The sequence below is a fragment of the Pleurodeles waltl genome, chromosome 3_2 (genome assembly GCF_031143425.1).
Source record: "Pleurodeles waltl isolate 20211129_DDA chromosome 3_2, aPleWal1.hap1.20221129, whole genome shotgun sequence".
In the NCBI taxonomy this organism is placed as follows: Eukaryota; Metazoa; Chordata; class Amphibia; order Caudata; family Salamandridae; genus Pleurodeles; species Pleurodeles waltl.
Genome location: NC_090441.1, coordinates 133,287,931 through 133,313,741, shown reverse-complemented (window position 1 = coordinate 133,313,741; position 25,811 = coordinate 133,287,931). Strand labels below are relative to the sequence as shown.

The window sequence follows — 25,811 nt, the reverse complement described above, 5'->3', positions numbered from 1 at the left end:
CATCCCTTTATACTTTTTTTTTACTTTTCCTTGCGGTACAATAAATGTTACAGAAGAAAAAAGGAAAGGAAACAGCAGAAATGGGACAAGCAGTCGATCTTCCCCCAAATCCCTTTTCCATTAGATGCGTCACATCCTTCCTAAAAGTGCTATGGCACCCCTTTTGCTACCTAGATATTGTCATAGTCTACAGTGGTTCCGTCTTGTGAGTGGCTGCTGTTACCATCACACTGTGGAAACAGTGCAGTGGCATTGGCCTCGGGTCCCTCAGGGTGCCGAGGCCAATGCTGTCCCACACAGCACCCTCAGACAGTGCGCAATCTGAGGGTGCTCACGGGGGGCCCTGCACTACCCACAACATGTGGTCCAAAGCTGCCTTTCCACCAGCCTTTTCACAGCGGGGATCCTGTCAGGAAAAGGTTGGAAGAAAGCAAAATCATGACCACCACGGCGGTGCCAAACCCGGCACTGCCATGGCTGACCACGACTTTGACCCCCTGCCAGCCCATCGGGATCCCTGATTCTGGCAGAGGTGGCGGGCTCCTGGTGGTCCAACCACCAGGATCATAATCTGGTGGTCAGACCACCAGGAGTGCGGCGTCCGGACTGTCACTGCAAAACTCATAATGAGGCTATTAGTGGACAACCTGAAATAGCCGACCGGTCAGCTCCATGGTGGACAGCCACAGCCTCAGCTGACAGTGATATGGTTTCAAGCTTGAAATGTTCTACCACTTACATTTTCACAATTGGGAAAACAGGTGCTGTAAGGGCATACCCACTGAAGAGGAGAAAGCAATCCTTTGCAAAATGGTTCTGTGTGATTCTGGAGAAAACCTGTTATCAAGAACTTTACCCGTAAAGAGAGTTTCATTCAATTATTTTTACACAAAAGACTCTCCCAGAAAGAGAACTTCATCCTCTTGATTGCCCAATATATCTTTCATCTCTATTTGCCTTGTTTGTTGGGGAGTGGACCCCTCTTGTTCCTCATTTTCTCTTCATGCGTGGCTTGATAAATCTCACTTAGGTTTTGCCTCCGCCATTGCGCCCCTTGTGTGGCGAAAGGGTGACCAAAAATCTTTGATAAATATGCCCTTTAGTTACTAAGTCTAAACTCTAGACATAAGTGCTTCATAAACCTGCCTTTCAATCCCACCGTGTTTTTTTTAAAATTTTCTGTCTTTTGTAAGGAACATAGAGCAGATTCCTATCCTGTGACGTCAGTATTATATAACTGATTAAAAATATCCCACAGAACAACTGATATTACCCAAGATCTTCTTTTGTGGTTGGTCTTTACGTAAACAACACGATAGGTATTCACAGCAGTACAATATTCACGTGTTTGCCATAATTCCCAAATCCTTCTTTCTCTTCAGTGGAATTCATCAAAGACAGATTTGGTGAAATTATTTCCAGAACATCTTCGGCTTTAGCTTTGTAAATGCTGTTAAATGGTGAAGCCCCCACTGGGCTGGAATCTGTACATTCATAGTTTAGAGATTAAGGAATGTGGGTGGACCTACTGCTGGTACTCTCAATCAGGATTTAGGTTCATTTCTGCTATCATATATCTACAAAGAAACCTAACCCAACTTTATGACAGTGCAACATCATCTGAACTAATGGAAAAGATGTTCCTCAGGATTGATTTAATGGAGGCAGAGAGTTTCTCTTTAAGATAATGCCCTGAAAAGAAAGTTAAAAAAACAATGTTCCACATACGTCACAGCACATTCTTACCTTACCACCATTTTGATGGGGTAGACTCCCACTCCGAGCCTCCTGTCCTTGGGGATGCTGTAGGAGATCCGCCCACTACTGTTAGAGATCTCTGTGTCAAAGTACACCCATCGCCCGGTGGAGGGCTCTGTCATGATGAGGATATCTACCTGTGGGAAGCACAGACCATTTAAAAATGTTATTTTTTGAAATATGTACGAAGACAGTTTTCAGGAAACCTTTCGATAACCCGTTACAGTGTGATTCGCAGTTGAGGTGAATTCTGGAACTTGCTGTATTCCAAAACATTTTATAGCATATTTCACAAACTACAAAAGACACGTTTGCAAACATGATATATTCCTCTGCCTCTGCAGCAGTTTGTGCCTTTTCAAAGTGGCGAGGAGTAAAGGTTTTTTATGAGAGTGGCAGAGTAAACAGGTGAGGAAGAGCTCTCCTCTGAGGACAAAATGGTGCATCTAATGTTGATGATGAATTCGGTTATGAAGCAATGAGTTGAAAAGCCAATTATAAAAAGATCCTCTTGAAATATTTAAAAACTTGGAGCACTAATAGCAGGGCTTCTGTAATTAGAAACAATAATTACCATGTAAGGAAATCGTGTAGAAGTAAAAGCAAGCGCCAGTGCCCACTGTCCTAATCGATATATAATGGGAGTTTACAGCTCTGTTCCAAGGATAGTAAACTAAAGCAGACAACAGTGGCAGCTGGTTGCTTTTTTCATTCATTAATGCCAGCGCCCCTGGCACAAAATTGGAAAATTAATAACCTCATCTCAGCTGGCTGTTTGTTGCTGTAGTCACTTGTTTTCCCATGAAAACTTTCTTTGTACGAGTCAGCAGATGTGAATGAGAAAAGGCCAAGGCCTGTGCATGTGCAATGAAGGATGCCAGGCGGAGCGGATTCATGCCTCATTTTGCTGCAGTGTTGCAGTGATAAGCATGTCTCCTTAGATAGGAAAGTTTCATTCATGTTTTTTTTTTTACCTGGCCTATTGCGAGGAAACATGCACAGCTTCTGGCCACTCTGCATGGTCTTGGAAACAGTCATCCGGAACAGCAAAGAAACTGCACTGCAGGATTCACTACACCTTCCTAAATTGCTGTGGCCCAATCAAATAACAAGCATTTGCAATGGAATAGGTCTCGCATTTGCTCGCGTTAGAGCTATTAGCGTTGTAAACTACTAACCAGACTTTTCTTGCCACACAAATTGAAAATGAGAAGTAATATAGTTTCACATAAGCGAGCCAATTCAAAGCGCCACTGCCGGAGCATGAAGCAGCACACAAAAGGAAAAAGAAGTTTGCTTGCAGTCAAACTTATTGGCAAAAGTGCAATTAGCCATGTAACAGGACGATGTCCAAGGCGGTAACTAAACCACCCCAAGGAGGGACAAATGGACTGACGAAAAAGACTTCTGTATTTACTAAATACTTTTCTTTAATTGGATTTTAAATATTCTTTGTTAATTAGAATTAATTTAAAATTACTCTTCATTAGTTAAGTCATCTTATGCATCTTAAAACATGTATTTCATAAGAATCTTGGGGTAGTTATGTTCACTTTTTCACACTGTAAAAAAGAATCATTATTTCATGATCACATGAATGGGTGACTAGACACATGTCGTTATTTGCTTCAATACTAAACTGTATCTGTACAGTATTTCGGGAACCTGGAATTTTTATCTAATTGTTGATCAACCTCTTGCTCAAGGAGAAAAAAGTAGGTGTGGGTGAAACCTAAAGGGTTTCACTTTATGGAATTCCATGGAGTTACATGAAAACTCTGCGAGATTCAGCAGAGTTCTACGAAAGGGCACACATAGGCAGATCACACTGCTCACACTGATTTTTCGCTACGGGAGCTCATTCAGCGCGAAACATCAGCATGAATGGCACCACGTGGTGTTCCCAAGGACGCTGGTTCTCGTGTTTATTTGGCTGCCACTGAAGTAGATTATCTACTTGAGCAGCAGGTTTTTGACAGTGAACGGTTGTGACTGCCCACAACCACCTGATCTACAGAAATCTCGCTGTGGCCCCCCTAATGATGGAAAATCATGCTGGAGGATGCTAAATCTCGCTCGCCAACACATCGCTGGCGAGCTGCACTTGACACAAACTCTGGCACACAATGGTTGGTGGAATTTGGCCAGAACGCCACATCACAAGCGTAATGTGGGTTGGCCAAAATACTGCCAACTCCGTGGGCGAAGCAGAATTTATCACCCAACCCTAATAAGAAGCACTTCCTTATGGAACTGCTAGTTGAAGATTATAGAATCCCTCAAATGCCTAAAGTAAGGTAGAGAAAATGCATCTAAACAGTACGGCATTAATTTACACAACTGCATTATTACCCACTGGTCCTATAAGAGGATTTAACCAAAAAACTCATAGTAGTGCTGAATTTCACCAAAGGATGGGATATTTATTTTTATGGTGCCAACCAGCAAGTGACTGCACCAAAGTTGGATCAAGAAAATGAGTGCCAGACACTGCCTCACTTAGCCTACCCCCCACATGTGCTCACTGGCCATAGAGAACCAGGCTGTTCCCTCAGTGGCATTGTTCTCTCCTTCACACCCTTACGCACGGTGCCATCAGTTACGTTGCGCAAACTGAGGGTGCACACTGCCAGAGAAACATTCACAGAAAAACAGCCAGTCACTGTATGACTTCCAAATAAAGCCACACAATGACTGGTCATGTTGTGGTTAGGCCAATGACCTAATGCTCCCATGAACAACCCATCACCGCCCTTTTTAAACGACTTTCACTCTTAGATTGATGGCAGGCAGAAAAAGGTGTGAACTGCAGCAAAAATACAATCGTTGATGCATGTTTCTTGGATGGAATATCACCATGAGGGTGAATTTATGTAGGGGAGAAACAAATACACCTAACACAAAGCTGAAACTGTTATAGCTTCTCCTCATGATGCACATCTGGAAGGTTTCATTTCTCAGCCTCCTGAGGAACAACTTTCCCAGGATTTACACTTCTACTGCTGTAGGATGAGTTGCACTGCTATTTAGGTTGTATTGCTTCTCAAGCTGCGCTAAATGCCTATCTTTCTTTGTTGGTTGGTCTACTGAAAATCAGAAGTTTTATTGTCATTGTGCATTGCAGGCCTGGAGACACAGACTCTGTGTTGTAGAAATGCCATTAAGTCTTTTAAAGGCACCCTGGATTTTACTGGAAAAGAGATTGGATTGATTAAAAATGCTAAGCCAGACAAAATGAAAGTCAAACCAGACGCATATTTCCTAATCCTAAACAATACAAAAAAGACAGAAGAGGGAATAAAACCAGTGACTGAAAAAAGATTCAGTAAGGGAGGTACTTGGTAGTCCTGGTAAGGCTTCTGCGAAGGGAATTAAAAACAAATGGCAAGTGGATAATTGTTCAAGATCAATAAGATTATTGTTCCATGTTGTCCAGTGGTACAAACTCCAGCAGTGATTTTTATTTCAGATTTCATCAGAGGCATCAACTTATACCAAGAATTATTCTCAATTACTTTGAATGAGGAATCACAATTCTTTTAAGCATTTACATTTTTGAAGCAAGTTCTCATGTAGTGTAGATTCCCAGAAAATCCTTAGATTTTGAGCCCATTTTTTAGGAAAGTTCTATGAAGTTTGAAGATGCCATGCATTTCAGTGTTAGTGCAATATATTGATGATCTACTGGTAGCCTCTAAGACAAAAGGTGACTCTAAACTGAATACAGTTGTTTTGCTAAATCATGTAGCTGAAAACAGACATAAGACTAAGTATTGTTAGAAGGAAGTCATCTATCTTGGACACTATGTTGAGAAGGGTGTGAGAAAGTCTAAAAAAATGTTTTTCTGCTATTCTAAAAATAAGTCAGATGACCACACAGCGGGAGCTTCGGATGTTTCTTGCAATTGTTGGGTACTGTTGTCTGTCGATTCGCCTGATTGCAATTTCAAATATTTTGTTCTTCTCTGAGAGAAATTGATTTGCGCTTTCAATTCTTACACAGAACTATTATCTTTCTGCTGTGTTGGATCCAGTTGCTATAAGTCATCAAGGTTGTTTGAAATTTTTTGTAGCTGAAAGTGCAAGGATGGTTGTGGGCCATCCTTTAACTATATATATGTCCCACATTCAGTTGACCAGAAGTAGAACACAGCATATTCCTAACAGCAGACTGACTCTATTAGGAGACACAGGGGGTCATTCTGACCCTGACGGGCGGCGGAGGCCGCCCGCCAGAGTTCCCCCCTCCGAAATACCGCTCCGCGGTCGAAAGACCGCGGAGGGTATTCTAAGTTTTTCCCTGGGCTGGCGGGCGGTCGCCAAAAGACCGCCCGCCAGCCCTGGGAAAAACTCCCTTCCCACGAGGATGCCGGCTCGTAATCGAGCCGGCGGAGTGGGAAGGTGCGACGGGTGCTGTTGCACCCGTCGCGTATTTCACTGTCTGCCAAGCAGACAGTGAAATACTTGTAGGGGCCCTCTTACGGGGGCCCCGCGACCCCCCCTACCGCCATCCGGTTCCCGGCGGGCGGACCGCCGGGAACTGGATGGCGGTAGGGGGGGTCGGAATCCCCTCGGCGGCGCAGCTAGCTGCGCCGCCTTGGAGGATTCCAAAGGGCGGCGGTACACTGGCGGGAGACCGCCAGTGTTGCCGGTCCGACCGCGGCTTTACCGCCGCGGTCGGAATGCCCTTGGGAGCACCGCCGGCCTGTCGGCGGTGCTCCCGCGGTCCTCCAACCCGGCGGTCATTGATCGCCAGGGTTGGAATGACCCCCACAATGTTTTAAAGTCAGAAACATTGCTTTCTATGTCAGACAACAGTTGTGAAGACAGGGAAAATGCTAAAATGAATGATGCACTGGATCATAATTGTAAACGAAGACAGTACATTAATCAGATACCTTTGGAAATTGATGTTTTAACACTGTTTTTTGATAGTTCTTGCTTGAGAGACCAATATGGAGCTTTGAGAGTTGCCTATGCAGTATGTTCGATTTCTGAGACTTTAGAGACATCTTCTCTGACAAACCTAACGAGACGAGAGCTTGTTACTTATCAGAAAATTGGGATGTGACAATTTATACAGACAGCCACTATGGTTTTGGACTTGTCCATGACTATGGTCAAGTATGTCTGCAAAGCAATTTTATGACATCATCAGAAGCCCATACAAAGAATGGTGCTTACATGCTGGACTTGTTGGAAGTCATACAAGAACCAAAGGAAATTGTTGTGGTCAAATATATTGCAAGTAAAAGTGGAAAGGATATGGTCATGCTTGGAAATAAGTATGCAGACCAAGTGGCAAAATATTGCACATTACAAGATGAGATAGTTGTACAAGAGGGTGAAAGGGAGAATTGAGAACTAATTCAGTACAAATTTCAGATAATGTAAATTGGTTATTTATGGATGCAATGCACACTTCTTTGAGTGAACTGAGAGAGTTAAAGGAGGACGTTCCAGAAAATGAGAAAAGAAAATGGAAGAGATTAGGCTACAAGTGAAATGAGCAGGATTTGTATATGCCTGCAGAGCATCAGTATTTCTTGCCTGACTCAAAGTTATATCCCATTTGGAAATATTTACATAACAGGTCCCATGCAAGTAGGGATCGTTTGATTAGAATATTCACAAGGTACTAGAAAAATACAGGTTTTCAAAATGTTGCTTAGGATGTTTGCAGCTGATGTCTGATATGTCATCTAAATAATCAAGACAAAAGAACAGTTACTGTTCATAATGGCAAATCAGTAAGCCAATTTACAAGACCCCAAGAAGGTTTTATTGAAATGCCAAATTTTAATGGTTTGAAGTACATCTTGGTACTTACCAGCTTGTTTTTTAGTTGGGTGGAAGTATTTTCCACCAGGAAACCAAATAGTCTTACAGTTGCCAAATTGCTGTTGACAGAGTTAATATTGAGATTTTGACTTCTTCCATCTAATGAAACTGATTTTGGAACGCAATTTACAAATTAGTTTTTGAAACTAATCTGCACAGCATTTGAGATGAACTAAAAATATATTTGTAGTTGTAGATCACAATCTTCAGGAATTGAGTGAAGAGCTATTGCAGTACTAAGAATAAAAGCATGAGTGGCAGCAAGAAGAAGTATTCTCTGATTCAAGCAGTGGCAATTTGCAGTTGAAGATCAAAGTAGCAAAGACCTCCAAAGGAAGGAAGAAGTTCACAGTGAAAATAGCAGGCAAAGACAAATCTGACCAACGTTCGAGTTTGAGTTTATGTTCTTTGGAGAGTAAAGAAACTCTGACAAAGACGGTTGTGTTTGGCTAAAAAGTTGAAGAAGATATTCCAAGGAAGATAAATTGCAAAAGAAAACACTGTGATCCTGACAATATCCTGAGAGAAACTGAGTTCTAAATTGAAAATATGCCTCACCTGAATGGGTGTATTTAGCTACAGTTTCAGAAGAAGAAGTAGAAGAAAAGGTAAAATGATTTTGGATGAGTATGCATTGGTGAATCAATGCCAGTACAAGTTTGAGAGGGAAACAAAGGCTGAGTTTGAAACAGAAGTAGAGTTACCTTGAATCGAATAAATAAACTTTTTGAGATAAAATTATTGAGACTGATGTTTAACAAAGAGAATTGCAAACCAAACTGAAATAAGTTTTTGAAATGAACTTTTGAAAAGACACTGAAATTATTTTGATTTTTTGTTTTGATTATTGTTATATAATTGTAAAATAATAAGAAAAAGTAGAAATCTATTAATGTTTGAAAGAACATTTTTATAGTTTGGTCACCACAGCAGGTATTTTTGTCTCAGGAGATGCTGGACAATTGTACAGTTAGTGTTAATAATAATAATATTATTAATCTTAGTGGAACTGTTGTCGTGCTTACGTACTACTATGGGATATGCTTCAGATCATGTTAATGATGCTATTGTTGAGTTTACTACTAAAGGAAATGAGTTAGAAACAAGATGTACCAGTGCATAGAGAAAATATAGTTAGTGGATTTAAGGATAACATGTAGACTAAAATAATTAGAGGTTATGTGGATATTTTGAAGGTTAGTGGATGGTATGTTTATACCTACCTTCCTACATTACTTGGGGAGGTTCCACATATGTACAGTTGTGTGTATAAAATGGTACTCTGTCCCTTTGTTTGTGGGGCACCTCTCATTCTATTGAACAGCATCTATACAATATGTTTTTATCTGTTTTCTTGGTTCATTATATTTGATGATCTAAGCTTTTTCTGACTGAGGTAATGAAAGTGGATTGCGGTACCTCCTGTTGCTCTTATTTTGCTCTTACTTTTATTTTGGTGGTTAGTGTACCCAATGATATGAGTGATGTAGTTTTCTTTATAATTATACTTGATTTTCTGTGAATTGTCATCCTCTAAGACAAGATGCTATTGCAGCTATGGTGCTACCTAGAGGCCTAATCTTAGGACTGCTGTACTCCATGGGCCAGTCAATGTAAATTGCAGAGATGGGCATTTTTCCAGGATACCACCATTGCAAATCTCCCTTATAGCCACTTACCTATGCAAAAACAAAACTTTCCATTGGTTCCATGCTGTAAATGTAGGGGCATTATTGCCCAGCGCTGGTGGTAATATGCCATCACTTATAAAATCTAGTGGCGTACTTTTAATATGGCTATAATAACCATCCTGCAGAACCAGTTTGTTGTATTTTGCATTACGTTTTAACCTCTAATATCTCTGGAGAAAGTGACGCTAGCACTTATTGCTTCCCGTTTACAAATACATTTTTTGAGCCACTAAATCAATTTAATAGAACTTGTTGAACATTGACTATGACACATGTTGAGAGTGCCATGTATTACGTACTGTAATTTCAATAGGCTTTCACTTACATTGTCGGTTTTAATGGTGACAGATGTTTTGAAGACCTAACAAATCAATTGTCCTGATAATGACCTTGTTGAGTTTCAAATATCTGAGGCTGAAATGTCTATTTATATGTGTACAAATTAGATTTCTTTTTTGCATGAAAAATATTTTCTAACCTGTGTATTGATAGAACATCTTTTGTACAAATTTAGTGCCCAGCGTTTAATTTTTCATTTACTGTTCTGCACCAAGCCACTATTCAGTGGTCTAAACCTTTTACTTTGTGTATGTATTTTCAATGCAAATGTCTTAATCCAGATTTACTAGTCTTACATATTATTGAATAAATTAAGCTAATAAGTATTCAAAGGAATTTCTGACCATTATATCCTTCATTGGCAGATGTAAAGAAGGGACTCTGGCAGCTAAGAATATAACATCTGTCTGTTTCTTTTGTTACATGTATGTATACCTTGTCCCCTGTGAGTTATGGAGTCACCCCGTTTTCCCTGGCACGTTGAGATACACTGGGTATTGGCACTTAAGACATGAATTAGAGAACAGCTTTATGAAGTGAAGACCATCTGCATTTTTGTAACTCTTGAAGGTCCCTTCTCAAATCTTCATGAGCTCAGATAGGCACCAGCTCATATACTTTGTTAAAAGTCTGTCATGGAATACTGCAAACCCATGTGAAGGTGAGGCTTACCTCCACTGAGGCAAGTGATATGGAGATCAATGAGCCAGGTAAATTTGTGATGTGGGGACTGGTAAATGCAGGTCATGATAGTTTCAGTATCTCACAAGTAAGGAAGTGTTCACCGTCTGCTGGTGGACCAATGTGGATATTTCTGTGCATTCATGAACACAGGGGTGATTGAAATGCTGCTTGTATTCCATCAGTTAAGTACCACTCCTACGCCTGTAGTCACACCCCAAAGGCTGATCAGCTTATTCATTCCAGAGTTGCTTTAACAGTGCTTGGGAGAGAAGGTGGCTGAGGGAGCACACTGCTGGCATCTCAACAAAAGTTTGCATTGCATTGTGGTAGACTTCCAATAACTCACAACTAAGGAAGTGTTCACCATCAGTTGGTGGCACTAATGCTGATATTTCTGTGGCACATGTTTGTGGGTGATTGCCCTTTTTCAGCAGGAAGTGACAGGCCTCTCTAGGGCTGACTGGAGTGCAGTTTGTGTTCATTAGATCAGTATCTCTCCAAAGCGCACAGGTGCCTCTCATTCTTTGATACGGTTATGGAGTGTCACAGAGCTTAGATGGCAATCAAGGACTTAAATAAAGCGTTGTAAGTGCCATCCAACAGCATATTCTTTTTCCTTCTTTATTAGAAGGGGCATGTGATTTTGAACCATGACAATATCTAATTAGTTAATTCATTTGTTTCGGCCCCCTGAAACCATAGGTGACAGGGCAATTTACATTTAATATAATATTTCATTGTACAATTAAATATGAAGATTAACTGTGCGGGATCTAAAATGTAGAAGAAGGAAAACAAACTAACATTTGAATAATAAGTCAAGTGTATGACTAAATCAAAGTTATTGGATCTAGGCTAAATACTCTAATTGGGTTATTGTGTGAAAAGGTGGGGTTTTAATTCTTTTCTACGGGTACTAATTGGGGTGAATTTAGTCAGTTCAGGGTGCGGAGAATTCAACACAGAGACTGGCGCTCATGCGAAAAACAGCCTTAAATGTGTGTGTTCATAAAAACAGTGAGTCCTTCTTTGACCTCTGTCCCGCCGGAGATATTAAGTTGGTCAACAAGATAAACTTGTTATTTCTGTGGGTGGTCTTGGATGTTAGGCAGAAAATTTGCAAAATTAGCCTGCCATTTATAGGCAGTCTCTCTAGCAAGGCATGCGTGCATTCATACAGCTACCATCAAGGACTACACCTAATTAGTGTAGTTTGATCTTTTTGTCCGAGCATCATATGATTGATGACATCGTTGGGATGGTGTGTTTCTGCTTACTCAACAAAATTCAAATTATTATCCTTATTGAGGATTTCTTTGTATTTATTAATCAGTTTGATTTCCTGTGAAACCTTTCCAAAGTTACTCAGGTTGAGTTCTGCTGGGGTCTCATGTTCTGTGAATAGCCTGTAGGATAGAGGGAGACATGTTTCCCACAGGACTTTGTGGGTTTAACTTTTTAATGCCTTCCAAGCAGGCCAGGCTGCCTCAGAGCAGTGGGGCTCTATTAAATGTTTAGTTCCCCTTAATTCCCCTGAGAAGAAGCCTCACCTTAACTGAAAGGAGAGCAGGGCCATGTGTATCTTGTCTATGAGAGCAGAGGCCACACATCTCATACATATGATAGACAGACTAATAGGTCTATACATGGACAATCCCACTACACTCATATTAGTTGTTCCATCTATATTTTTGAACGAGAAGGACTGCTACTGATGTCCTCGTCCTACTGCCGCCATACATGTGGGTGTTCACACCATCATGGGAGACTAAAATAAAAAAGAAAGCTTTTAGCTCCCTCCAGGATCCATTTTTCTCCCAGAGGGCCAAAACAGGATGTAAACGTTCCTGAAGGACTCACAGACCTGTTTTTGTGGTTAAACTCGTCGTCTTTTAGGGGCCAAAGAATTGCTGAGGCCTCCAAACAAATCTGATCCAGTAAAAGCTTAGAAATAGAGCATGATTTTCAAACACCTCTGGAATTTTTAGAGTCTCTAATTGTGCCCAAGGAATTGTTGTATTCAAGGGATGTTTAAGTGTAGAGTGCATGTAGAAGCAGTTCATCACTAGGCTTGGGGTAATGGTTTTCCGCCAGCAAGCCACTCCTATATATATATCTGCACTTGATAATTCAGATTTTCTAGGGATCCCTGGGAGTATGACCCACCACATTGTCTTTAAAGATTTTGAAACAAAATTTCGACAAGTTTATGAGAAATTTCCCTCAAATTTATCAAAAGCAGATAAAAGTTCCAGTCGCTACAATACCATATGCTCGAAACAACAAAAGGAGGTCCAACTCCAATTTGTGGAACCTTTTTGGGTTTTTTTCAGTTTTGCTATAAATAATCAGTAGTTTTATTCAATATCAACACATATGGATGCATATTCATAACTGGTTGTATGAACATAAGCGTATTTCTGGAAAGGACTGTGTTCCATTGCCACGCACAGTGGTAGTTTACCCCAAATATATTTTATTTTACTGATTATTTTTATATAGTGCTTGTGCTGACATATAGTTGCTTCACAGTGATTTGCTTTAGAAGAAGGCAAGGGATTTGCATTATTCATCATCATAGGGGTTAATCAAAAATGTGTGCATAGTAGAAATAGCAAATCCTCAAGTTTTGTGGTTTCTAATGCCGTGGGTTAGAGGTTCTCAAGTGGAAGAGTTATTCTTTGTATGTATAAACCAGAGGTGATTGTCAGCAGTCATACAATCTCAGACTTCCTGGCCTCTTACTGTACCTGTAGATCTCACTCAGGTAGAAGCAGGGGTATTTCTGGATTTATTTTTTCCAGTCCTGAAGCCCAAGTGAAAGCAAAGTGCCTTCACTTGTCTGACAACATATTTGATGATTGCTGCAAATGGGTTCCACCCACGCAGTACACCAGATTGTTTTATATTTTGATCAGCTACATTTGGACTTTTATGGTAGATCACTTTCACTACCTGAGACTCATTCCCATTAATTTCACTGTAAATTGGATTGCACGTGTTTATGACCAGTGTGGACTTTGTGAGATAAAGTCACTGCAGCACAGCTAGGATAAGTGGTACTGGGCTGGTTACACATGAACACATGCATGTGTGTGTGTTGTAGGAGGCTGGCCTGGTTTGTAGTGGGTACCTTGGGTACTTACACATTACACCAGGTCCAGTTATCCCTTATAAGTGAAATGTAGTAGTGTTCTAGCAGCTTAGGCTGAGAGAGGTAGCTGTAGCAGAGCAGCTTAGGCAGAACAAGGAGACATGCAAAGCTCCTGCAAGACCACAATATAGTTACACAATACTTATACACAATAAAAGACAATACTCAGTGTTACCAAAAATAAAGGTAGTTTATTTGGGTGACACAAGGCCAAACATATATTAGAGGCAATACTCCTTCTGGATATATTAGACACAATATCTACACTAGACACCAAATAAGGTAAGTAAATAGTCATAGGACAGTGCAAACAATAGGAAATGCTATAGAATGCAATAGGAACAAATAGGTCCAGGGGAAACACAAACCATATACTAAGAAAGTGAAATGTGAATCATGAATTCCCCCCTAGACAAGTGTAGTGTGTAAAGAATCACTGGGAGAGTAAGAATACAGCAAAGGTAAGTAAAATACCCCATCCCAGAGCCCAGAAAAGCAGAAGTGCTGCAAGTTTCCTTAGGACACACTACAAATCGTGATTAGAACCAAGCAAGACTGCAAACAACAAATGGTGGATTCCTGGACCTGAAGACCTGCAAAGGAAGGAGACCAAGTCCAGAAGTCGGAAGAAGTTCCAGAAAGGATAAGAGCCCCTGCCAACCGAAAAGAGGGTGCAAAAGAAGAGTCCCTGGTTGGACGAAGACTGCAGAAATGCATTCAAGGAAGATGTCAGCGTGTTGCTACATGATGCACTGGATGTCCCAAGGAAAGAAGTTGGATGCAGGAGTGTTTTTGGCGCTGGATTGCTACAACAAGCCTTGGCTCTGGGAAAGTCACATTTTGCATCAAAGTGGCACTGTCTCGACCCAGGAGAGAGACTCAACTCTGTGTGAGGAGGAAGAGGGGGCTCTCAGCACTTCAGAGAGCCCTCTGAAGATCAGACAGCACCCACGGGAGTCCCAGGACACGGGGACAAAGGAGGTGCAAAATGCGGTTGCTGCAGCACTACAAAAGAAGGTCCCACGCCGCCAGAGAACAACTCAGCGAGTTGAGCGTCGTAGGATAGAGTGCAGGAGACCTGGGCCAGGCTGTACACAAAGGAATTTTGCAAATAGTGCACAGAGGCCTCAGGAGGTGAAGAAGACGCAGTGCACAGGGGTACTGTTGTTCTCGGGGAAGGCAAGGTCTTACCTCCTCCAAATTGGGACAGCAGGCCCTCAGGACAGTCTGTGTCAACGGGGTCACTCCCCTTTCCTTTGTCTAATTTCACGCCAGAGCAGGGACTGGGGGTCCCTGAACCGGTGTAGAGTGGCTTATGCAAGGAGGGCACCATCTGTGCCCTTCAAAGCATTTCCAGAGGTGGGGAGGCTACCCCTCCCCAGCCTGTAACACCTATTTCCAAAGGGAGAGGGTGTAACACCCTGGTCCCAAAGGAAATGTTTTGTTCTGCCTACCTGGGACAGAGCTGCTCAGTCCCCAGGAAGGCAGAACCCTGTCTGTGAGGTGGCAGCAGCTGTAGCTGCATTCAAGCCTCAGAGAGCTGGTTTGGCAGTACTGGGGGTCCATGGTGGAGCACCCACGATTCATGGGATTGGCTCCCCAATACCAGATTTGGAATGGGGGCACAATTCCATGATCTTAGACACCTTACATGGCCATATTTGTAGTTACCATTGTGAAGCTACATATAGGTATTGACCTATATGTAGTACACGCGTGTAATGGCGTCCCTGCACTCATAAAGTCCCGGGAATTGACCCTGAGCTATGTGGGGGCACCTTTGCTAGTGCAAACTTTGCACATAGCCTTCATCAAATGAAGGTTAGACATATAGGTGCCTTCTAAGTTATTTAAGTGCAGTGAGAATGGCTGTGAAATAATGTGTGCACTATTCCACGCAGGCTGCAGTGGCAGTCTTGTGAAAGGGTTTGTCTGAGCTCCTTATGGGTGGCGAAAGAAATGCTGCAGCCCATAAGGATCTCCTGGAACTCCAATGCCCTGGGTACCTAGGTACCATATACTAGGGACTTATAAGGGGGGTCCAGTTTGCTAATTGAAATTGGTAAATGAAGTCACTAGCCTATAGTGACAAATGTAAAAGCAGAGAGAGCATAAGCACTGAGGTTCTGGTTAGCAGAGCCTCAGTGACACAGTTAAGCACTATACACACACACACATTAGGCCATAAACTATGAGCACTGGGGTCCTGACCAGCAGGATCCCAGTGAAACAGGCAAAAACATACTGACATACAGGTAAAAATTGGGGTAACATGCCAAGAAAGATGGTACTTTCCTACATAAGAGACTGCAGTCATGCACAGCCTTGTAGCTGCACACAGGTAACCTGCAAGTGGTAATTTTAAACTGCAAAATTGACCTACATACCGCTTTTGACAGGTCTAAGCCTTCAAGTCACACACATGTGCCTTATTTCTCATAATGCCAGGGTGGAGATATTTAAGTAAGGCATACAGATAATAAGGTTAAATATCCCCAAAAGTGATTATCCACTGTAGTAAGGCTGGCTGTTGTCATTGGGAATCTTTGGGTTAAATGGATACATTTATTAAATGTTAAATTCGGATTGGTAGCAGCCAGAAAAAAATCTTCCTCTCTTTTTAATTGTCATTTAAGATTTTCTGTAATAGTGAGATCAAATTTTTATTTTTTTATTTTTTAGAAATGCCACGTCTAGAAGGTGGCATTTTTCTACTTCCAGTTTCTGGGAGTTTCCAGCTGCCTGGGCTAGTGATGGCTCTCCTACTGGCAACGCATATTGGAACTAGACAGTGCACAAAGATGCTTAGGTGTAGACAGGATAGGCCATCCAGGAAGTATGACTAGGGATGAGTTGGGCACTGCCCCGAGTACACTTCAAAGGGCCTTTCCCCAGCACACACAAAGAGACCAGACACTAGCTTTTTGCGTCGCTAGCCCAGCCCGAGCCAAACCCACGAAAGGGGGAATATTAGACAAAGGGGGAACCCTCCACCCACAGGCTGGATTGGGCATAAATGTGGCATCCCAGAACATGCAAGAGAGCAAGACCCTGGACTTGGGGCTGCACAAGTGACAATACTATGGAAAGATGGATGGACAAACCTCCCCCCGAAGCCCTAATGGACTTAAGACCCTGTCTATAGCAGACCCCATGAGTAGTGGAGGGCAAGGCAAAGGAGGAGACTGCTGCAGGGAGCCAGTGAAAATGCTCCTGGTGGATAGAGCTCACCACCAGTAGAAAAATGAGCGCAAGATAAATGACATTGGTCCAGCTGGGGCAGAGATATTAATCTTTAACAATTTTGGCACCTATAAAAAAGGAAAAAAACAAGTAAAAAAAGATTCTGGCTCTCCTGAACTCAGGGGAAGACCTGCTCATAAAATATTCACTACTCCACAGTGGGAGTGCCCCATAATGCCCTTTGGGGTGTAATTTGAATATGGTTTTCTCTGCTTGTGGTGGCCCCAGGAGTGCAGGGATGCCACCAAGGTGAACTTAAAGTAATGGAGGGCTACAGGAACTGCAGCCGCCTAAACCCAAAACCAATTTGAAACCTGGCCCCAAGTTTCTTGGGTCATGAAATGCATGACCCACAGACCTTAGCAACATTTCTGTAACTGGAACTGACAAGAGAGGATTTATTCTAATCAGTGATACCCACCTGAACCTCCGGAGATTATTCTGTGTGACTGTTCTGGTCCTTTCAACAGCACCATGCCCAGTCATGGCTTGTTAGACTTAGAGAAGGCTTTCCAGACAGTGTTGTGGCTTTATCTCTTCAATGTTCTTGAGCTTCTAGGGTTCTAGCCCGGCACACGGAAGTAGATGCATCTCCTTGACACACTGCCCACGTTGCAAGTCCAGACTGGCCTGCGGTATCGCAATGATGCCCTATCAAGGGAAACATGAATGGCTTTCCCTTTTCCCCAGTGAGATTCTCACTGAGATTAAGCCTCTGGCGGCACCTCTCCTTATTAAATCTGGCGATGGGGTCCAATACTTCAAGGTAGAGACTATATAATTTGCTTTATGTGGGAAACATTCTCTTGTTTCTTAAAGACCCCTTGTCCGGTGCTTGCATGGTGGTAGCCACACTCTGTGGCTTTGCCCAAGCCACCGGGCTTCAAGATTAACTGCGGACCGTTGTGTGTGTTCTCCCTGAGACTAAATCTGCCCTTGAAAGATTGGGACAGGTTGGCACAACCCTCAAATGGGTGTCATTTAGTGGGGGGGCAGGTTTATCATGATGACACAAGACTGAGGGTAATCTGGGCAAGGTATTGGCATCTTTTCTTTTTAGGACACATCTGCCATTGTCTCCAATAGGACAGATCACGATTTCCAAGACGTTAATCCTTCCTAGGCAGATTTATTATTTTGCATTTGAAGAGTCCCAGGCAGCTACTTCAGGGACTTAGGGGCACTCTTGCAATCCCTGACTTGAGGGTGAGATAAGTGCAGAATGACACTGGGGAGAGCGATTGTCCTTGAGAGTGAAGAAGGCATAGGCACCCTCTCAATTATAAGGTTTATTACCTCACAGCACAGTTGCCGTGGGTGACGTGTGCAATAGGAGGAGTCTTTGATGTAGAGGCAGTGAAGATAGAGAGATTTCTGTACCAACAGGGCTCTTTAAACACATTGCTGAGATGAACACAAGTGCCCCAGATAGCTCTTAGGGCTTTACACTCTACTGTGTGGTATTGGAAAAAATATATGCAGTCTTCCGACATATCTGTCCCCTACTGTCCTGAAATTCCCATTCGTACGATCCTAGGATGGAGCAATGTTCTGGTACAGTCCAATGAAAGGGCATGGGTCGATAGGGTGTATAAATAGTAGGGGAATTTTATAAGGAAGAGGCCATGAGCTCCTTCAAGAACCTCTATGCTGCTTTTTTGTGCGGTATTATTGCTGATGTTGACACAGAGAGTGGTAAGGTAGTTTCTGCCCTGTGCTGTGGCCTGGACCCTGTCTATTACCTAAACATTAATCAGATGAGGGTGCAGTGGGAGCTGAGCTTACAGCCACAGCCAAAGTTGCCTGGTGAAGAGTGGTCAACAACACTTAAATATGTGAAGACAGTCAACAAAAACCAGAGGCTTCAGTTTACACAGTTTTTCTGTGTCCATGAGGTTTACCTCTGCAAGTCCTAGATAGCTAGGATTTATCCCATGCAGATTTTTACCACGTGGTGTGGGATTGTGGTGTCATATAGCACTAGTGATTAGATTAACAACCTGAGTGGGATGAGTTTACACTTGGCCTCAGATTCATGCTTGCTTGGTAGGCTACCCAGGAATAAAGATAACAAGCAGATTATAGGTTCATTTGTTTGGCCTTAGTGTTTTTTTAATACAGAATAGCTGGGATATCGTGAGCGAGTAAAATGCCTTGTGTGGCTGACGTGGGTTGAAGCAGAAGTGGTGGCCATAATCGCACAAAAGGATGCTTGGTAGGCCCATCCTGCACAGCCACTGGCCCATGCTAAGCTAGACCCTAAATCGGATGGCATGCCTCTCAAGCATTTTTCATGAACACAAATATGATGGAGAGCTGATTGTTCAGCTTGTCTGGCTCTTAAAAATTGCCCTCTTCTTTCTGTTACAACATACAGTGGTAATAACCGGGTAGCTGCCAAGCAATAAGTGTAAGCTATCGACCCCATACTTGGAGGCTTTCAGCATACTGTTGAAGTGTATACATGTCTGTTTATTAGAATAGCCAACAATGCCCCTACGCTGATTGTTTTTTTATTTCTTTTTCATTTATTTTATTTAGGTTTTTTCTCTGAAGTGCTATGCTTCTGGTTTATCTGGGACTCAATCCTGATATAAATATGTATCTCCACAATAGTTAAAACCTATCAACGTGCAATGTTACTTCATATAATTTTGGAAGTGTTCCTTTGGTTCTCAGTCCGCGTTTGATAGGCATTTCTGAACAGGTGTTTATTTTCTTAAAAACTGGGGATGGACCTTGGCAGAACACTCCGGGGCATATTTATACTCTGTTTGCGCCGGAATTGCGTCGTTTTTTTTTACGCAAATCCGACGCAAAGCTAACTCCATATTTATACTTTGGCGTTAGACCCGTCTAGCGCCAAAGATCTTGGAGTTTGCGTCATTTTTTAGCGTGGACACCTACCTTGCGTTAAAGATATGCAAGGTAGGCGTTCCCGTCTAAAAAATGACTCCAAGACATGTGCGCCTTATTTAAACTCCCGTGCAAAAATGGCGCACGGGAGTGGGCGGGTAAAAAAAAATGACGTCCAGCCGCTTTTGCGTCATTTCTTAACGCCTGGTTAGGGCAGGCGTTAAGGGACCTGTGGGCTCGGAAGGAGCCCAGAGGTGCCCTCCATGCCCCCAGGGACACCCCCTGCCACCCTTGCCCACCCCAGGAGGACGCCCAAGTATGGAGGGACCCATCCCAGGGAACTTAAGGTAAGTTCAGGTAAGTATTTTTTTTTTTATTTTATTGTGGCATAGGGGGGCCTGATTTGTGCCCCCCTACATGCCACTATGCCCAATGACCATGCCCAGGGGACAGAAGTCCCCTGGGCATGGCCATTGGGCAAGGGGGCATGACTCCAGTCTTTGCTAAGACAGGAGTCATGTCAATGGAGGGTGGGAGTCAAACAAAATGGCGCAACTCGGGTTGAGGCAGATTTTTTGCCTCAGACCGACTTGCCCCAATTTTTGACGCCCAAGCTCCATTTTCCCCTATGCCGGCGCTGCCTGGTGTGGGTCATTTCTTTTGACGCACACCAGTCAGCTCCGCCGGCTAACATCATTCCATAAATAAGGCACCTGCATGACGCTTTGGAATGGCGTTAGCCGGCGTTAACATTTTTGACGCACAACTGCGTTGGCGCATGTTGGACCTGGCTTTTTGACAGGGACATCCCCAAACTTTTTGCCTCCTTCCTCCTATTTTTTCTGACCTGTTGTTGTTGGCTTTTGACCTCTGGGCACTTTACCACTGCTAACCAGTGCTAAAGTGCATATGCTCTCTGTGTAAATTGTACTACTGATTGGTTTATCCATGATTGACTATTTAATTTACTTGTAAGTCCCTGGTAGAGTGAACTACATGTGCCTAGGGCAGGTAGATTAAATGCTACTAGTGGGCCTGCAGCACTGGTTGTGCCACCCACCTCAGTAGCCCCTTAACCTTGTCTCAGGCCTGCCATTGCAAGGCCTGTGTGTGCAGTTTCACTGCTACCTCGACTTGGCATTTAAAGGTACTTGCCAAGCCTAGAACTCCCCTTTTTCTATACATAAGTTACCCCTAATGTGTGCCCTAGGTAACCCCTAGAGCAGGGTGCTGTGTAGGTAAAAGGCAGGACATGTACCTGTGTAGTTATATGTCCTGGTAGTGTAAAACTCCTAAATTCGTTTTTACACTACTCTGAGGCCTGCTCCTTTCATAGGCTAACATTGGGGCTGCCCTCATACACTGTTGAAGTGGCAGCTGCTGATCTGAAAGGAGCAGGAAGGTCATATTTAGTATGGCCAGAATGGTAATACAAAGTCCTGCTGACTGGTGAAGTCGGATTTAATGTTACTATTCTAGAAATGCCACTTTTAGAAAGTGAGCATTTCTTTGCACTAAAATCTTGTGCCCTTCAATCCACGTCTGGCTAGGTTTAGTTGACAGCTCCTTGTGCATTCACTCAGACACACCCCAAACACAGGGTACTCAGCCTCACTTGCATACATCTGCATTTTGAATGGGTCTTCCTGGGCTGGGAGGGTGGAGGGCCTGCCCTCACACAAAGGACTGCCACACCCCCTACTGGGACTCTGGCAGACAGGATTGAACTGAAAGGGGGCTTGGTGCATTTCTTAGAGACTCTTTGAAGTCACCCCCACTTCAAAGGCACAACTTAGTATAAAACAGGGCCTCTGCCCTACCTCATCAGACACTTGCTGGAGAAGAAACCTGAACCAGAAACTACATCCTGCCAAGAAGAACTGCCTGGCTGCTCAAAGGACTCACCTGTCTGCTTTCTACAAAGGACTGCTGCCTTGCTGTTGCCCTGCTGCCTTGCTGAACTCTTGTCTGGCTGTGAAAGGGCTCTCCAAGGGCTTGGATAGAGCTTGCCTCCTGTTCCTTGAAGTCTCAGGACCAAAAAGACTTCTCTCTTTTACTTGGACGCTCCGTGCGCCGAAAATTTCGACGCACAGCTTGTTTCGCGGCGAGAAAACCGCCGCACTCCGACGCTGATCGACGCAACGCTCTTGGGACGATCGAAGATCCGACGCACGGCCTCGCAAGGACAACGCCGCCCGACCCCTAGAGGAGAAATCGACGCAACGCCTGCCGTGAGATCGTAATTTCAACGCGCAGCCCCGCAGATCGAAGTCTAGAGGAGAAATCGACGCAACGCCTGCCGTGAGATCATAATTTCGACGCACAGCCACGCAGACCGACGCGCAGCCGGAGAACAAGCAGGAAAATCCACGCACAGACCCGGGACATCTGGTAATCCCCGCAGTCCACAGAAAGAGACTGTCCGCGCGCCGGAAAACGACGCCGACTTCCCCGCGTGGAAAATAACGACGCAAGTCCGTGTGTGCTGGGGAGAAATCGACGCACACACCCTTTTTCCACGCACCTCTTCCTTTGTGGCACTTTGAGGAGATTTTCCACCAGAAACCAGGTACTTTGTGTTTGAAAGAGACTCTGTTTACTTTCTAAAGACTTAAGACGCTTTATATCACTTTTCAGTGATATCTTTACAAATTCATATTGCAACTTTGATCGTTTTGACCTGAAGATACCCAGATAAATATTATATATTTTTCTAAACACTGTGTGATGTATTTTTGTGGTGTTATGCTATGGTGTTGTATGATTTATTGCACAAATGCTTTACACATTGCCTTCTAAGTTAAGCCTGACTGCTCGTGCCAAGCTACCGGAGGGTGAGCACAGGCTGATTTTGGATTGTGTGTGACTTACCCTGACTAGAGTGAGGGTTCTTGCTTGGACAGAGGGCAACCTGACTGCCAACCAAAAACCCCATTTCTAACATTGGTGATCAGCGGTGAGGATAGGACTTGTGTTTGTGCAGTGACATACAGTAGCTAAGTATTTCACTACCTACCCACAGTTGAAGGTCAACTTGATTTTTCATCTTTTTTTGCTTTTGGTTCTCTGATGTCCTCCTGGATATACTATTGATATTTTGGACTTTGGATTTTGGTTCTTGCCAGTAAGACTTTGTCAGCAATGAGATTGCTTACCTACTCATTCTTTGTGCCTACTGACCATCTCACTAAGACTGACTTAAGGAAGCTTTGCAGAAAATGGGGCCTTCCTGTAGCAAGGAGATCTACTAAGGCGGAGATGCTACATGCCTACATAGTCTGGGGGGAAGAAAGATGGGCAGAGAGAGAGGCAGCAAGAAACCAAATGACTAAGTACCCCTCAGATGAGGAGGAGGACTACTCACATGAGGAGGAAGACTGCTCACATGAGGAGGAAGACTACTCAGATGAGGAAAGAGAACCAGTGGGAGATGAATGGCTCCTAGCTCGAGAGCGGTGTATGGAAGAGCTAGATGAGCAGCTTGAAAGGGCTGAGGCAGCAAGTCTCTTAGCCCTGGAAGAAAAAAAGATTGCAGCTCAAGAGCTGAGCTGTAAAGAGCTGAAACGGGAGGCCGGAAGGGCTGAGTCCAGTTCAGATGGTGGCAGCAAAAATCTTGCATCCAGTACTGCTGAAGAAGGGCACAAGCCCAGAGATGTGGTGCCCAACTTGAAGAAGGGAGTTGACACACCCCAGGCGGTTCAAGGGTATGAGGTAGTTCCCGTTATGCACAGGGTCCCTGAGAAGGATTGGGGAACTGGCACAGGGAGTCATATTCCTACTGGGGGGAGGGACACTTTACTGACTCTAGCAGAGAGTGACAGAGAAAAGGGTTCCCCCCTGGTGGACGTCCTGGATATAGAGTGTAGAGACATCCCAGAAGAGTATGGGTTGAGTGTCAGGGACAGACAGATACTGTCTCACCAGTCTCAGGAGGGTGAGGTAGAGTGCTTTTCCAAGGTTGAGTTACTGGGTGGTTGGGTGAAGGGTACTGTGGTTAATACATGTGAAGGGCAGAATGATGTAATTGCTGGAGAGCATATGTCTGGTCCTTATTTTCCAGAGCTACGCCAACACCAGGTGGAGTGTGAGTTCTCTGACCCCAGGGAACTTACAATGGAGGCAGACTTCTGGGTGAGTACCAGAGAGTCTGAAGAGGCATTTGGGGGTGCTCCTGAAGGGAGTGGTCTAGGTGGTTCCCAACCGAGTGTGGTGGGAACGGATTGTAGTGTCCCAGGTAGGTCCCAGGTCCTAGAGGGTTCCATGAGGGAACACCAGGAGGGAAGCCTAGCCTGTACCGTAGGGCCACCTTTTGAGGGAAGCCCCGCAGTGTCAGAAGAACTTGGGGGGGTGACTGTAGCCAGCATCCCAACAGTTCTGGTGTCTGGCAGTACCCCTCCTAGTGAGGGGGTGCAGAAGTCCAGACATAGGGTTGAGGGGGGGTTGCAGACCCCAGTGGAGGACCTTGAGAGTCAGGGGACAGCTCTGAGAGCAAAGCCCCCCAGGAATGACCCAGGTGAAACCGTTTCTGGTTTGGGGGAAACCCAGACTCTGCCGGATGGGCAGAGGTCGGGAGACCTGCGCCAACCAGACTCTTGTGTGGCCCTTGGGGACGGTGTGTCCCTTGTGGGGGGTGAGAGTGCCCCCCAGGAAGTCCTGGCATGCCAGGCAAAGATTCAACCTCAGGGTGGTGACTCTGGGTTGGATACCCAGGTTCAGAGGTTAAACTCTGACCTGGTGGGAGGTAGATGTGCCTCCCAAGAAGTCCTGCTGTGCCAGGCAATTGCCCAACCTCAGGGTGGTGACCCTGGGTTGGGGAACCAGGCTCAGAGGTTAAACTCTGACCTGGTGGGAGGTAGGTGTGCCTCCCAGAAAGTCCTGGTGTACCAGGCAGTGGTCCAACCTCAGAGTGCTGACTCTGGGTTGGATAACCGGGTTCAGAGGTTAAACTCTGACCTGGTGGGGGGTAGGTGTGCCCCCCAGAAAGTCCTGGCGTACCAGGCAATTGTTCAACCTCAGGGTGGTGACCCTGGGTTGGAGAACCAGGTTCAGAGGTTAAACTCTGACCTGGTGGGAGGTAGGTGTGCCTCCCAAAAAGTCCTGGCGTGCCAGGCAATTGTTCAACTTCAGGGTGGTGACTCTGAGTTGAATGGCCAAGTTCAGAGGTTAAACTCTGACCTGGTGGAGGGTCAGTGTGCCCTCCAGGAAGTCCTGGCGTGCCAGGCAATTGTTCAACTTCAGGGTGGTGACTCTGAGTTGAACGGTCAGGTGCAGAGGTTAAACTCTGACCTGGTGGGGGGTAGGTGTGCCTCCCAGGAAGTCCTGGTTTGCCAGGCAGTGATCCAGTCTGAGGGTACAGACCCTGGGCTGGAAGACCAGGTTCAGGGTGTCCCCCCGGACCTGGAGGGAGGGGCTACTGATAACAGTGCCCCTACCATGTTGTCTTCTGAGGAGGCCACTCCTAGTTGGAGGGTGCTGGACCCCAGAAGGGAGGGCAGGGGGAGGGAAGCCTCACCCCGGGCCCTAGTCCAACCTGAAGGTACAGGCCCCAGGTTGGAGGGCCAGTTGCAGGTTAACAGCCCTGCACTGGTGGAGGAATGATACAGGGCGACTTCTGTAAGCACCCTGACCATGTTGGACTCTGGGGGTACCGCTCCAGGAGGGAGGGTACAGAGCCCCAGAGGGGAGGACCAGGTTCAGGCTGTCATCCCTGACCTGGTGGAAGGGAGAGTGGTTAAAGGGTGCCCAGCACCTGGGGCTACCGCCCCCCACTCTCCACAGCCACAGTGGTTGGAGAGCTTTGAGAGGCCTGGGGCCTGGCTCTCATCCCTGACAGCTGTCAGTAATCACTGTGGCTTGCTGTCCGGGTGGACAGAGTTATCCCTGGGGAGGGGACAAGTGTCACACCCTGGGGGTAGAGTGGGCAACACCACTGTGTTGGTCATGGTGGTACTATCCTGCTCCTGGGATACATCTGTGAGCAAAGTAAAGTTAGGCGCTGCACAGATGGGATCCGCAGGTAAGGAGAAAGGTTCCCCATGGGTTGGCTTAGTGGGCCCTGAGAGTATGGACAGAGTGATCCAATTGGAGTCAGGAAGGCGAAGAACTGGAGCATGCCCCTGCTGTTGTGGGCCTGGGTCCTTGTTCTGTCGCCTCAAACAGGGAAGTACATCAGGATAGTGATTGTTCTCCCCTGGCTTTAGGCTGGTAGGGGGTCATGTTGGACCTGGCTTTTTGACAGGGACATC

At 44.7% G+C, this 25,811-nt stretch overlaps 1 protein-coding gene across 2 annotated transcripts in view; it reads right to left on the bottom strand.

Moving 5' to 3' along the window:
• Positions 1-25,811, bottom strand: part of PITPNM3 (PITPNM family member 3) — a 1,929,018-nt gene that overhangs the window by 51,774 nt on the left and 1,851,433 nt on the right. For both annotated transcript variants that reach the window (XM_069226994.1, XM_069226995.1), the window contains exon 15: positions 1,747-1,895. In XM_069226994.1, coding sequence (XP_069083095.1) covers positions 1,747-1,895 — 149 coding nt within the window. The remainder of the gene's footprint in view (positions 1-1,746; positions 1,896-25,811) is intronic.